The following is a 13178-nucleotide window of genomic DNA, read 5'->3' on the forward strand; positions in this document are numbered from 1 at the left end:
GATTTTAAGGTATGAAACATTAATAATCTATGATTTTTTTTATTGCAGTGGATGTACATTGCAATGTACACTTAACCTGACAGAGAAGATGACCTGCAGGAATGAGAACAAAGAAGAAATAAACAAAAAAGAGTTTTTCAGCATGAAAAAAAAAAATCTTGATATGCAACCACTGGGTGAAGGTTTACAGTACATGAACGGGGCAGCAGAGTTAGACTACAAATCTGTGGGGAGTAGAAACTTTACAGTACAACAGATAGAACCGTGAGTGTGCAGCATCTGTGATTATTTTACACTGAAATCTTACATTTTTTACAAAAACTAATTCTACCAGTTGTAAGTTTTCAAGTTTAAAGGTGGTGGTGCTTTAGAAGCGCAAAGTTTGTGTCAAATCTTTATAGCCCATGTACTCCACCTTTGCTAAATGTTTGTTACTGAAGATGATATGATACCGTAAGAGGTTTTTTTTATTGTCTCCCAGCCTAGAGTCACATTGAAATATGCAAAAAGCTTTTGGATGATGTGAGATTAAATTTGATGTCTCAGGAAGAAATGTATTCATTCTTGTGATTGGATAACCTTTCATCTAGTACCATCAATTGGTTGAAACTTTACTTTGTTATTTAGCTGATACCATGTGTGCCTGTGCGTGCAGCCTTATGGTGCCAGGATATCTGATATGTCTGTAAAAAGTGTTTCTGATAGAGCATTTTAAGTGGGTTACTGAATTTTTAGCTTGGAATGGATTTTTTTTATATTATTATCAGCTTCTACACAAAGAAATGATTCAAGCAGCTACGACAAGCATCAGAATTTCTCTCATCACGTACAATCCCCCTTTTTAGATGAAAAAATAAAGGAATGAAAAGCATGACATAAAACCTGAGCCTCACTGAACAGAGAATTCACAAATCAGTTCTTTGGCCGCCATTTAAAAAACACTCAGATAAAATGCTCTGAACCCTAAACCTTTCATTCTTAAGCTTGAGTTTAAAGTTTTGAATTTACAACAGAGCCAGAAACTATTCAAAAATATGATGGTTGATCGTTCTGATTGTTCAACAGGCAGAGACATAGGCGTCAGATATTTATTTGCATGTTTTTATTGATTTTACAAATAGCAATACAGTTGAAATAATGACAGAACAGAAAATTTCTTCGTTCAAAATAAAATATAATTTAGTTTTAAGAAAGATTTGCCAGTGATTATTAGAATTTATTAGAAGTTCTTCATTTTAAAATCCCAGAGTACTATTAAAATATATTAAAAAATAAAGATTACATCATAGTTTTGATTACATATCAGTTAAATTATTTGACATATGGATGAAGCAGAAATTAAACATTTGAACAGTAATTTGAATTAAATTAAACAAATAAATAAAATATTCACCCTCAAGCTATATTAAAAAAAAATCACTGATTCATGATTATTGATTATTATAAGAATGTGAAAGCTAGGTATGTTTTTAGGCTGGTTGTAGTAGCATTTGTAGCACAGTTGTTAGCAGAGAAGCCAGCATTATAGTTGTCTGGGATTTTCCAAGCTCCACTTTCCCACTGGTTAGAGGGGCAGTGGTGCTACTAGAGCCTGGTGCTGCAGTGGTGGTGCTGTTGGAGCCTGGTGCAGTGGTGGTGCTGTTGGAGCCTGGTGCAGTGGTGGTGCTGTTGGAGCTTGGTGCAGGGGTGGTGCTGTTGGATCCTGGTGCAGGGGTGGTGCTGTTGGACCCTGGTGCAGGGGTGGTGCTGTTGGAGCTTGGTGCAGGGGTGGTGCTGTTGGATCCTGGTGCAGGGGTGGTGCTGTTGGACCCTGGTGCAGGGGTGGTGCTGTTGGACCCTGGTGCAGTGGTGGTGCTGTTGGAGCCTGGAGTTGGGTTGATTCTGTTGCTGATCAGACCCACATTCAGTGTGTCCAGCTCTGACTGCAGCTGCCGGTTGATCCAGGTCTGAACTACAGTATCATTCTCAAACAGCTTCAGATCAGGTAGATGCGAACCCACGAGGCCTTTAACGTTGCTCACAGTCAAATTCTGTGAATTTTAAATAAATAACAGAAAACAAAATTAGTCTGAAGCTGTTAACACACAAGACAAAGAAGCCAAATATAAATGCCTTCTTTTTAAATATTATCATATTATGTTAAATAAAGAGCATGAGAAATTTGAACGACTACATATGGTGCTTTATGTTGCCAAAGCACCTAAATCAGGAACTTGGTTGACATTTATATATATCAGCAGCAGTTTAGCTATTTCTTATAAGAACTATTTAAAAAGAAAATCATAGTTTTCATGGCACAACTCAGACATATAATATAGTCACAATAAAAATTAGATGTAGGTGGATGTCCAAAACGTTTTACTTTCATTTCTTTAACAACTATTCTTACAGCTATAACAGCAGGGTCCAGACTGCTGAAAGTGCTTATGTCCATGCTGATGTTTTGTGTTGACAGTGCTACTATATCCTGCAGAGGTGCTCCACCTATCAAGAAAGGAAATGAAACAGGAAATTAGAAAGCAGTTTTACGAGAAATAGAGAAACAGCTACGCAAACAGACAAAATGTATTCTCACCTAGATAGGGCTTAATCAGCTGGTAAATGATACTGGAGCTGGACCGTTGTGAGCTGAAGGAAGTGGTACTGATGCCATACAGGACTTTCTTCTGCTCAGCTGAACATGATGACACTTTCAGAGGGCTGGCATTTCTGTCAAGGTGAAAGAAGAAAGAGATATGCAGTGTTACGTGTGCATGACCACTCACATTTGGCAATGTTCTTGTATCGTTGAGCTGCAATCTGACACCAACCTGATGCTGTCTGGGCTGATGGTCTGCAGTGTACTGGTGTTTAGTGAGCACAGGTTGGAGTTAATAATGGTCAGCTCAGTGCTGCCCAGGGAGTTTCCAGAAGTGCTCAGATACTGAGTGATGATTTTGTTGCTCTGAGTGACATTAAAGAAAAGGTATCATGTAAGAATAATAAGACTATTAAGGATAAAAGTGAAATGAATTCCTCCTCTTATACCTTTGCTGCCTCCCAGGGTCCATCTTCAGCTTTCATTAGAGCTGCAAGGGTGTCAATTTTGGTTATGTTCCACTTGGATATATCGTCAAGTGATGCCACACGAGACACTGATCCAAGCAACTGGACATCCTGATCAGGAACCCCTGACGGGAATGCCTGCAACAATAGAGAATGTGTAATACTGTGTGCTAATGTGCTAAATCCCAAATTTGAAACAATATCTCTTTTGCAAATTCTGCCTATTTAATAATAAGCCCGTCTAACATAATGAATGACATTTTGGCTCTTTTTCAAAATTCCCACACAAAATACCTCATTGAGTTTCTTTAGGATGACAGTCTGGAAACCATTATCATCCACTTTGTTGCAGATGGAGTTGAGGTTTTCTTTCAGAACGGGAACATCCAGGCAGAGGTCAAACTGCGTGAGATCATAGTCAAAGGGGAAGGCGGAGTCGCTAACTGTCACCTGGGTGATGTTGCCCGTGGCACAACCTTAAAAACAATTATAGATGCAGATGAGAGTGCTGTGCAAGCTACGGTTGCCTTTATATATAAAAGCAAATATAATAATTAAGTCATATAACATTTGAGCATAAAATATGGGTTATTGTGCAAGTCTGTCTAACTTTAAAAAGGACAGTTCTCTCTTTTTGCAACAGATAAACAGTCACATCAGTGCACTGTGACAGTTTGCTATAAATATTATCACCTGACTTCTCTAAGTTCACTGAATCTTTTGCTATCTGTACTCGTACCACTAAAGCAAAGTGTTTACAATGTCTATTTATTTAAGTTATACAGTTATACAATTATTAATCTCCCGCTGACTAATTGTTTTTGCTTGAGTTTGAATAGCTGGTGTGAAAATAAATAAGAACAAGGTCGTACCTGCTCCTCGTCTTGTTATCCGGCCTCTCGTCGCTTGGAACAGCCTCTTGAGCTTGCTTTTCTCTGTGTTTGCTTTCCTCAGTTTGGGCATGAAGGTCTTCAGGAACATTCTCTTTGTTGTCTGTAAAAAACACAAAGGTACCCAAACTGATTTCTAACACAAATTATTTGAATGAATATTGTTAGACTAAATACTATCAAGCAACGAGAAAAAACATACAGAATCGAACCGGCTCCAGATATTTCTTGTGAAGTAGAGTGGAAGGGGTACGAGGTTCTCCAGTGTTTGCTTGTTCCAGGAAGCAGCATTTCTGAAAATAGAAGAGGATATTTTCTTACAGTGCTAACTTGAAAGAGGTAGTATAGGCTACAAAATTTGGTGGCATGGCTACTAGGTATTATATATACAAAGTCCTCAAAATGAAACTGGCAAGTTTGTGCCAATGAATCAAGGTTTATGACTTCATTTTAAAAATAAGGTAGGAGTTAAACTTGTATGGTGCAGCTAACTGATAGCTCTACAAAAATATAACTGAGTTACAGTTGAGTTGTGTTGTGCTTTTGGTGCAAATTAATCTCTGCATAATAAAATTATTGAAGTTTGCATATGAATTTCCTTTAAGAGCTGTTTGGATTCTAATTGTTGTCTGCTCAGAGTCCCTTAGCCCTATTTCAAAAGGCTGATGACTTAGCTTAAAAAAAGCACAAAACTCCCCACATCTGTAATCAAACGCTTCTGCAGTCTACACCAGCTCTCTATACCGGAAGCCACAAAAATTAACTGTTTAAATCAGAGGATTATGTAATGGATTATATAGCTTAATCTGACTCAAGATACAAGATTAAACAGCAAATCTGTTATATAATTTATCTAACTCCTCTAAGCCTGGAAACTTTGTGAAACATTGTTCCCAGAGTGGTTGAAGGTATAATATCAGCACGGCAAAAACTGTGATTGGCTCATGGCTTCCCCTCAGATGTTCGGATATTCTCCTTTTCAGTAACAAATCAATCATACTGCAAATACGAACACAATTGTCACCATGTTTGATGTGTGCATGATGCACAACAGCATTAACAAAACTACTAGTTGTGTTTTTTTAAACTCCTGACAGAATGACTTGTTTTTATCATTGTACCCATATTGTGTTGTTCCAGACAGCAGCAAGGTCTCCATGGCTGCCACCTGGCTGGCAGAGAAGTCATTGCAGGCTTTGAGTTTCTCCAGGATGAGAGGATCTGCGTTCTGTATGTAAGACCCATCCAGAGTGCAAGCCATGTTCCCCAAGATCTCCATATTCTCTCTGCTCAGGCTCAAGCCATTTATACCCTGAAAACAGGAAAATGCTGTATTTAAAAAACTGTGCACGTATGCAACCTTGTCAGTGTCAGAGTGTAAATCATGCATTTATTACCTTTAGACATATACATGTAAAAAAAACAAAAAAAACAAAAAAAACATCACTCACCAAGCACACAGTGGCTTCACGGAACAGCTCCGAGCCCTTATTCAAGATTTTGGAGGCCACAGAGAAGTCTGCCGCACCCAGTGCAGAAAAGTATGACCTGCAGTTGCCTTTGTTAACATTTTTGCTGCTGCTTTTAGAAAAAAAAAGGTAAAATCAGTAATAAAAGATCTTCTTCACATTAGTGACGCATTTTAAGGTGCAAGAAAATGCTTGGAGACACCTACTCACCTTAAGTAGAGAAGCATGTCTGATGGATAATCTGTGAAGTTTTCTGTGATTTCTCCACTCAGCAAGTTGAGCATGCAGGTTAGCTGTAGAAAACAGTGTGGGGAAAAAAGAGGAAGTAAGCTGTTTCTAACACTGAAACTGATGATTTGTGGATTATCCTAACTGTCAAAAGAAAAAGAAATCCTCAACCTGATGATTTATGTTTCACATACACATACACATCTTAATTGTTAACTTGATTTTAAGAGTCCTAGTAATATTATTAAATTCCTTTCTAGCAGATGTTACCTGGGATTCCTTTAACTGCACTTTGGCTCGGCCTGACCGGGGCCTAGAGGCTCTGATTAGCTCCTTGGTCCTGAATTGTGTCATTTTCGGGGCAGAAGTGCAAGTGAAGCCTTGCAGCATTGAGGGAGAAAGCCTGCGGGGAGGATTGATGAACACCAGAAAGAAATGATAAATAATCCCCTCTTCAAAATAAACCTACAGGGCCAAATAGTTATATGACTTGTTCACTTACTGCTCAATGTCAAAGTTTGTGTTGTCAAGGACCTCAAAAAAGATGGCAGCCTAGAAGAACAAAAAAAGAACAAAAGTTTTGTATTATTATCTGTAACATCGACTTTAAAAAGTCATTTTTGATTAATAATGCTATTGTGTGTATTTAACAAAATGTTAACCTGATCTGGTGTCCAGGTTTTTCTGTTGAGCACAGTGATGTCTGCAGATTGGTCAGAAAACACCAACAGGGATGGTGGGATCTCAACTGCCATAGCATCTGGCACATTCAGCACCACTTGTGATGGATTTGTGTCCAGAGAAATGATCTACAAGGTAGGTAAATGCATTTAAGATTAAATGTGATGAGTGGAGTAATAATATCATGGAATACAGAGTTAATATTGATATCAAAGTAATTCTAATATTTAAATATCATAAAGCCAAAGATGAATAAGTTGATGTCCTCCAGATCATAGCATTTACTTTATATTGTCTTGTGGAAGCTAACGTTGTACCTTTTTGACGAAGGTCATTTGGACAACACTTGGGGCTGACAGCATGTTGGAAACGAAGGTGGTGCTCTTTGAGACGCTGAGTAGCTCAGAAGCGTTGGTGCTTTCTATTGCTTCTGAAGGAAGTCCAATAACAAGCGTGCCAAGGGATGCCAGGGAGGCTCCGCTGTTGATCTGTTAATACATTTCAAGTTTTTGAAGCCTCATTCTCTAAAGTGGTAAGCATCTTAGAGTTATTTTGTATTTTGTAAAACCTTACTGGATTAATATATAACATCGTTAGGCACATGCATTTAAGATCTAACGTGGATATCAGGTATATTAGGTGGACCTGAAGGGCGTTACCTGGAAGCCTGAGGCAGTAAGGGTTTGGATGATTATTGAGGCCTGATCTTGGCTCCAGGTACTGATTGAGCCCAGGGTGGACAAAGAAGAGATGAGCACTGATGAGGGAACTGAACTGATCTGGCTGTTACTCAGACCTGCGCTGGAGCTTCCAAGAGCTGTAAATATCTCTGGTGTAATTGTCTTGATGTTGGATGCCAAAGCAGCAGAAACCTTTCAAATAAAATATCAAAACATGTGTAAACAGGAGTAAATGCAAAGAGAATTATGTCTAATAACATAGTTATTAAGTACCAGAGTTATATTATTAATAAGGGACCAATTTTAACAGAGTTAAAATTAAGATGGCCTTTGCGAGAGAGCATACTGTTCAGAGTTCAGGTTTTTTTGTTAACATTTAGCTCAAAACCAGCATTTACAACAATGAGATTTATGGTTGGTTTTTGCTAGAAACAATTCAACTGTTTGTTTTTAGGGCTGGTACCTCAGGGTCCTGGGTGCCATTGCAGAAAGTCTTCAGATTGTCTAAGATAACCATGGTTTCAGCTTCAGTCATAGCAGTATATGCCAAAGGTGGCACCGCAGAAGAGCACAGGAAAAAGCCTGGGAGACTGAATGAAAACAGATTTTTAACTACAAATACAAAATAACTACCACTGAACTGCTAAATTATATGCGGTGTATGGTTCACGTAACACAGTTTGCTGTTTTTGTCAGGCTGGTAATACTTACTTGACCGGCTTGAAGTTCGGATCGAATGCAAAAAGCTGTGTGACATAGTAGTTGGTTACATTTGCTGGGATTGCGTTATTGTTGAAGAGTTCCAGGTTGGCTTGGTCCTTCAAGAACACTTGAAACTTTAAAAATTAAGAAACAAAACAGGTCAATAATACTGATTTCTGTTAACCATGTTAACATTCCCACCAAAATCACGGACTTTGTATTTTGCTTTATTAACTGTGCATATGTGATCTCTGGAAATACCTGAGCAGTGGAGACAAAGGTGGTGAGGTCATCCAGAGTGATAAATGTCACAAAGTTCCCGATGTTACTGACAAACCAGGCAGTAGAGTTCAGTTCTGCATCACTGGCATTGTAGCATCTGGCTCCAGAACCTGTGGAACCAAGAAAAGCAGAACACACAGACAATAAATAACTTGTTAAGCAATCTCCCCTTATACCAGTAGTTCTTAACCTTGTTGGAGGTACTGAACCCCACCAGTTTCATATGTGCAGTCACTGAACCCCCCTTTAGTGAAAAATAAAATATGATTTTTTTTTTCAAATTCAAGACATAGACATGTTTTTTACTGGTGCACAAACTGAGCCGTGCATGTCAAGGCGGAGGCTCTGCCGAACCCCTGAGACTGACTCACCAAACCCCTAGGGTTCGATCGAACCCAGGTTAAGAACCACTGCCTTATACGAATCGACATCAGTTTTGGCATTACGTGGCTCAAAATTTAAGACCACCTACTCTTTTCACTCAGCAAGCATACTGACTTCAGATGAGCCAGAAAAGACAAACAGATGTGTGTTATGTGCACTTTATGTTTGGTAAGGTCCACGCATGTTACAGCACCTGCTTTGTCCCAGTAAGATAGCACATACATGTTTCTTCTCTGTCTGGCAGTTGCTATTATACTTTGGGGCTGTGTGGAACATGTATGCCTACACATATCCGCTAATGCAATAAGTATGCAAGGAAGGAAGGTGTTTAATATGGTATATAGATCAAAATGTTGATCAAAAACATGACTGCAGTAATCATTCCACATAAACTGTAAACCCCCTCTTAGAAGTAGATTCTGATCTTTTTCCACAAATGTAAATTGTTGCAGCTAGGTGCATTTTACAAACTCTTTGTGACTAGTCAGGCGGTATATAAAGAATTTTTACCCATTTCATATAATTTGGAAAAAAAAAAAGACAAGCAGAGTTTTTAAATTCCTTGAATTCCACACACAGATGTATACATACACAGTGCTTTTACAACACTTTTGATCATTAATAAAACTTACCAGCACTCAAGTAGGTCTTGATGGTGGTATAAACGTCCTGCTGTCCAAACTCAGAGCTGTTGTATGTGAAGTTGTTTCCCATCACATAGACCCTGTTGAAAGGAAAATGATGAAAAACGTGGTCATCATGTAATTAATTCACTTATCTTGAGACACAATGAAAAAGAGACTTACAGTTTCTGGAAGGCAAAACATGAGGCGTTCTGCACTTCGTCGGGGCTGATGAGGCTCTTGCTGAGGAATCTAAGATAGTTCCTCAGTCGTAGGTCAAACCATAAATTAGCCTCAGCTCTGCTCCTGCTATTCAGCGCAGAAGGCCAAATACAGGGGAGGATCACCTTCTTTACATTGTCTTGAACATCCTCCTAGGGTAAAACACATACGTTTTCACGTATAATGACAAACTGAAGTAAAACTGTCAATTTAAGTGACAAGCAGTATTCTTGCTTGAATACTGCTAAGGTCAGTATACATTTTCTGTGAAGCCAATAATGTTGTATGTAAAACGGAAACAGTATTTAAGGGACATACAGTCTCAAGGAAGGCAGAAGTGTTGTTGTAGTTGTTGAAGATGACACAGATGTCAGTACTGTTACCAATCACATTGGGCTGACTAAGGAACTCGCCGAGCTCTGAGGTGCTGATGGTATCCAGAAGCTGGAGAAAGATTAAAAAACAAAACAGAAAACATCATTTGATATATTATATTAGTGCACAGGTGTGTGCTATTTTATTTCCTTATGTATCTATTTTTTACCTCTGATTTGCGCATTGGTGGCAGGAGTGACACAAACGTGGACAAATCTGGAAAACCAAAGCTGAGGAAAGTGTTCCTCAGATAGACATAGAAGCTTCCACCACCGTAACACTTGAGTGGTGGTGGACCTGTTTTTAACACAAAGGAAATCACTTTTTAAACTAACACTAATTTGGTTACACATGTCACATCTGAAGAACAAACAAGCGAAAACAAAACAGTAACTTTTGTCACAGATGTTTTTCATTATTAGCTTTTGAGTTAACAAACCTTGAAGGAAGACAATGATGTTTTTGTATATCTCGCTTTGGGTGCTGCTGCTGAGTGTTGTGGTCAATGTGTCCAGCAATGCAAACCTAAATTCAGACAAATTGAAAAAACAATTATAGAGATATCGATCAAACACCACTTCATTTGATCCAGAATCCTCCACATAACATTTACCCCAAGGTGTTATTGATCACAGCAAATATACAGCAATTTTTAAAACTGAGTGTACAAATTCTTACATCTCTTGGCTGCTGTTACAACTCCTTTTTATCCCAATGCTGAATAAGGGTGTCACCAGGCTGGAAGAGAGGTTGGTCAGGAGAGGGCTCAGGCGAACTCTGAGCCATAGCAGGAAGTCTCCATCACTGACAGTTGGAGATGACAGATTCCCTCTGTTGAAAACTGCTTCAAGGAATGCAGACTTCACTTCCTGTGAGTAGTTAGCTGAGTGGACCTGGGGTGAAATTACATAGCATGAGTAAAATGCTTACAAGAAAGTAAAAAGTATCTGAATTTGAACCATAATCCAGCTGTTAGTTTTGAAACACAGCTGAATTTTAATAACCTGTTTTCCCCATTGTGTTATTCAGAATTACTTTTTTAACTTTCAATGTCTGGCTTAGAACTGTTTACAAGTCAAAAGCTTAAACTGCAGCTTACAACCAAAAGATGGTGTGGAAACGCTGCACAGAAGAAATGGCACCAGTTTTTTTTTTTTAACTAAAACAACCTGTTTTGATATCTGAACAGCACTGTCTGACAGAAATGATCATAACCTTTTAACACAGAGTTGTGATATATACATTTCAAAGATTATATGTCAGGACCACAGAAACAAACAACCTTCTCCTTAACTTCCTTGATGGTCGTGCCAAGCCTGTCTTTCTGAGAGTGGTTTCACAACAGTTAATCACATATTCACAATTAATTCCTAAACCAAAGCAAGTATGTGTGTTGCCTAAACTACAAATATAAACTAAAGATACAAAGGCACACTGATGCCTACACTAACCATAAAGCAGCAGACGAAAATAACTACTTACTCTAACAATTGTGAACAAATGTAAAGTCTAGCTGCCCAAACCTAAGCCCCGCCCCCAAACAAACAAACCAACCAAAAACACTTCCGTGAGGCTGCAATGAATGGATGAATGAATGAATGAATGAATGACAAAACAAATAAATAAATAAATAAAACGTTGCCTTAACCTATCTAAACCCAGATTGAAAGTCAAAACTAGCTATCTAAACGAACTGCCAAGAAAGGTAAGAATTACAGATGGCTGAGAGGTCAAATGTACTGCAACTTAAGAGAGCAAGAACAAATAGACACAAGCCACAAAAGCACAAAAAACACAATAAAAGAAAATTAAAACACAAAAGACGTTAAAGGACAAGAGAAATTTCTCAAAAACAACAGAAGTGTTTTGGGGGAGACTTTAAGGTGACGGAACAGCTGCGGAAGTGAAAGAAAACAAAACAAAAAACTGTCGCTTGCTGTGTCCCAATTCGGGGTATGCACGCTTGAAGTACGCATTTTAAGTGTGGTTACGTCACCGCCACGCGACGACGGCTGTCCCAATTCGAAGTGTACTAGAAATGCATACTCCAAATGCGCCGTCGATTTCCCCAAATATCAAGCGTGGTCCGGTGCACGCTTCGTGGTCCCATATATCCCATAATTCATAGCGCGGCGGTGGGTGTGGATAATTTTGCCGCAAAATACGGCAGAAGGGAGCGGCCAAGAGTGAACTGTCAAAAGTAAGTACTGAATATGACGTCACTTATTCATGTGCGAATGTTTAATAACGAAGAACATTAAAACATTGCTGTTGGCCACATGTCGGCAAAGTTGTGTGACACTAGTGATGTTTGTACTTTCAGCATTAACTTGGTTTTAAAGCCTCTACTTGTAAATATACATATAGTCGACCTTAATCTTACAGAGAATCTGATGATTTTATGGATAATTAAAGTCAGTCATATATCCACAAACACAACAAGCTGAAAGTCAGTGATATATATATATATATATATATATCACTGACTTTCAGCTTGTCATATATATATATATATATATATATATATATATATATATATATATATATATATAATCTGACAATACTATAATATTGGCCATATTATATTTACATTACCATAGTGAGATGACTTTAGTCTCATGAACAACATTAACTAATTATTATTTACTAGCTACTCTTAAATGACTGTTCAGTACAGAAATGAAGCCCAACAATCATGTTTTACAGTCCTGTGGTCTCAGCCTCAGATACTCAACTAATCAAAGTGATGTCATGACAAAAATGAATGACCAACAAAACAATTTTCTCCTTCATTTCTGTCAAACAAAGCTGTATGTAACGTGTCTCGCGGTTAGTATCATGGTTGCTAGGCAACCTGAACAGCGCGATGAAGCATATACCGTCCCATTTCACAAGCCTCTCACTTCCGCACTTCCCGTACTTATAGTACGCACCGTCCGTAGTACGCGTAGTGCGCGTACTTCAAGCGTGCATACCCCGAATTGGGACACAGCAGCTGTGTCCCATTTCAGGGTCTGCACGCTTGAAGTACGCATTTTAAGTGCGGTTACGTCACCGCCACACGACGACGGCTGTCCCAATTCGAAGTGTACTAGAAATGCATACTCCAAATGCGCCGTCGATTTCCCCAAATATCAAGCGTGGTCCGGTGCACGCTTCGTGGTCCCATATATCCCACAATTCATAGCGCGGCGGTGGGTGTGGATAATTTCGCGCAAAATACGGCAGAAGGGAGCGGCCGAAGAGTGAACTGTCAAAAGTAAGTACTGAATATGACGTCACTTGTGTGCGAATGTTTAATAACGAAGAACATTAAAACATTGCTGGCAAAGTTGTGGGACATTAGTGATGTGTGTACTTACAGCGTTAACTTAGTTGTAAAGCCATATATATATATATATATATATATATATATATATATATATATATATATATATATCATAATAATCTGACAATACTATAATATTGGCCATATTATATTTACATTACCACAGTGAGATGATTTTAGTCTCATGAACAACATTAGCTAATTGTTATTTACTAACTAATCTTAAATAACTGTTCAGTACAGAAATGAAGCCCAACAATCATGTTTTA

The 13178-nt window shown here is 38.5% G+C and overlaps 2 protein-coding genes across 5 annotated transcripts in view; one reads left to right on the forward strand and one right to left on the reverse strand.

Moving 5' to 3' along the window:
* LOC146495744 (calpain-1 catalytic subunit-like) overlaps positions 1-7853 on the forward strand; it is a 28633-nt gene extending 20780 nt beyond the window's left edge. For all 4 annotated transcript variants that reach the window (XM_085143772.1, XM_085143774.1, XM_085143775.1 and 1 more), the window contains 2 exons: positions 49-6448; positions 6644-7853. In XM_085143772.1, the coding sequence (XP_084999898.1) occupies positions 49-75 (27 nt within the window). In that variant the 3' untranslated portion in view covers positions 76-6448; positions 6644-7853. The remainder of the gene's footprint in view (positions 1-48; positions 6449-6643) is intronic.
* LOC146495747 (uncharacterized) overlaps positions 1088-13178 on the reverse strand; it is a 38285-nt gene continuing 26194 nt past the window's right edge. Inside the window, exons 76-100 of the mRNA XM_085144252.1 lie at positions 10260-10474; positions 10021-10106; positions 9751-9878; positions 9525-9650; positions 9168-9358; positions 8994-9085; positions 7957-8087; positions 7705-7829; positions 7457-7583; positions 6973-7185; positions 6631-6801; positions 6295-6441; positions 6135-6184; positions 5903-6035; positions 5615-5697; positions 5387-5513; positions 5057-5247; positions 4138-4228; positions 3918-4038; positions 3340-3521; positions 3028-3183; positions 2811-2944; positions 2576-2709; positions 2390-2484; positions 1088-2030 (exon numbers count right to left, since the gene is read on the reverse strand). Coding sequence (XP_085000378.1) covers positions 1470-2030; positions 2390-2484; positions 2576-2709; positions 2811-2944; positions 3028-3183; positions 3340-3521; positions 3918-4038; positions 4138-4228; positions 5057-5247; positions 5387-5513; positions 5615-5697; positions 5903-6035; positions 6135-6184; positions 6295-6441; positions 6631-6801; positions 6973-7185; positions 7457-7583; positions 7705-7829; positions 7957-8087; positions 8994-9085; positions 9168-9358; positions 9525-9650; positions 9751-9878; positions 10021-10106; positions 10260-10474 — 3810 coding nt within the window. The 3' untranslated portion in view covers positions 1088-1469. The remainder of the gene's footprint in view (positions 2031-2389; positions 2485-2575; positions 2710-2810; positions 2945-3027; positions 3184-3339; positions 3522-3917; positions 4039-4137; positions 4229-5056; positions 5248-5386; positions 5514-5614; positions 5698-5902; positions 6036-6134; positions 6185-6294; positions 6442-6630; positions 6802-6972; positions 7186-7456; positions 7584-7704; positions 7830-7956; positions 8088-8993; positions 9086-9167; positions 9359-9524; positions 9651-9750; positions 9879-10020; positions 10107-10259; positions 10475-13178) is intronic.

The sequence above is a fragment of the Neolamprologus multifasciatus genome, chromosome 19 (genome assembly GCF_963576455.1).
Source record: "Neolamprologus multifasciatus chromosome 19, fNeoMul1.2, whole genome shotgun sequence".
Taxonomy (NCBI): Eukaryota; Metazoa; Chordata; class Actinopteri; order Cichliformes; family Cichlidae; genus Neolamprologus; species Neolamprologus multifasciatus.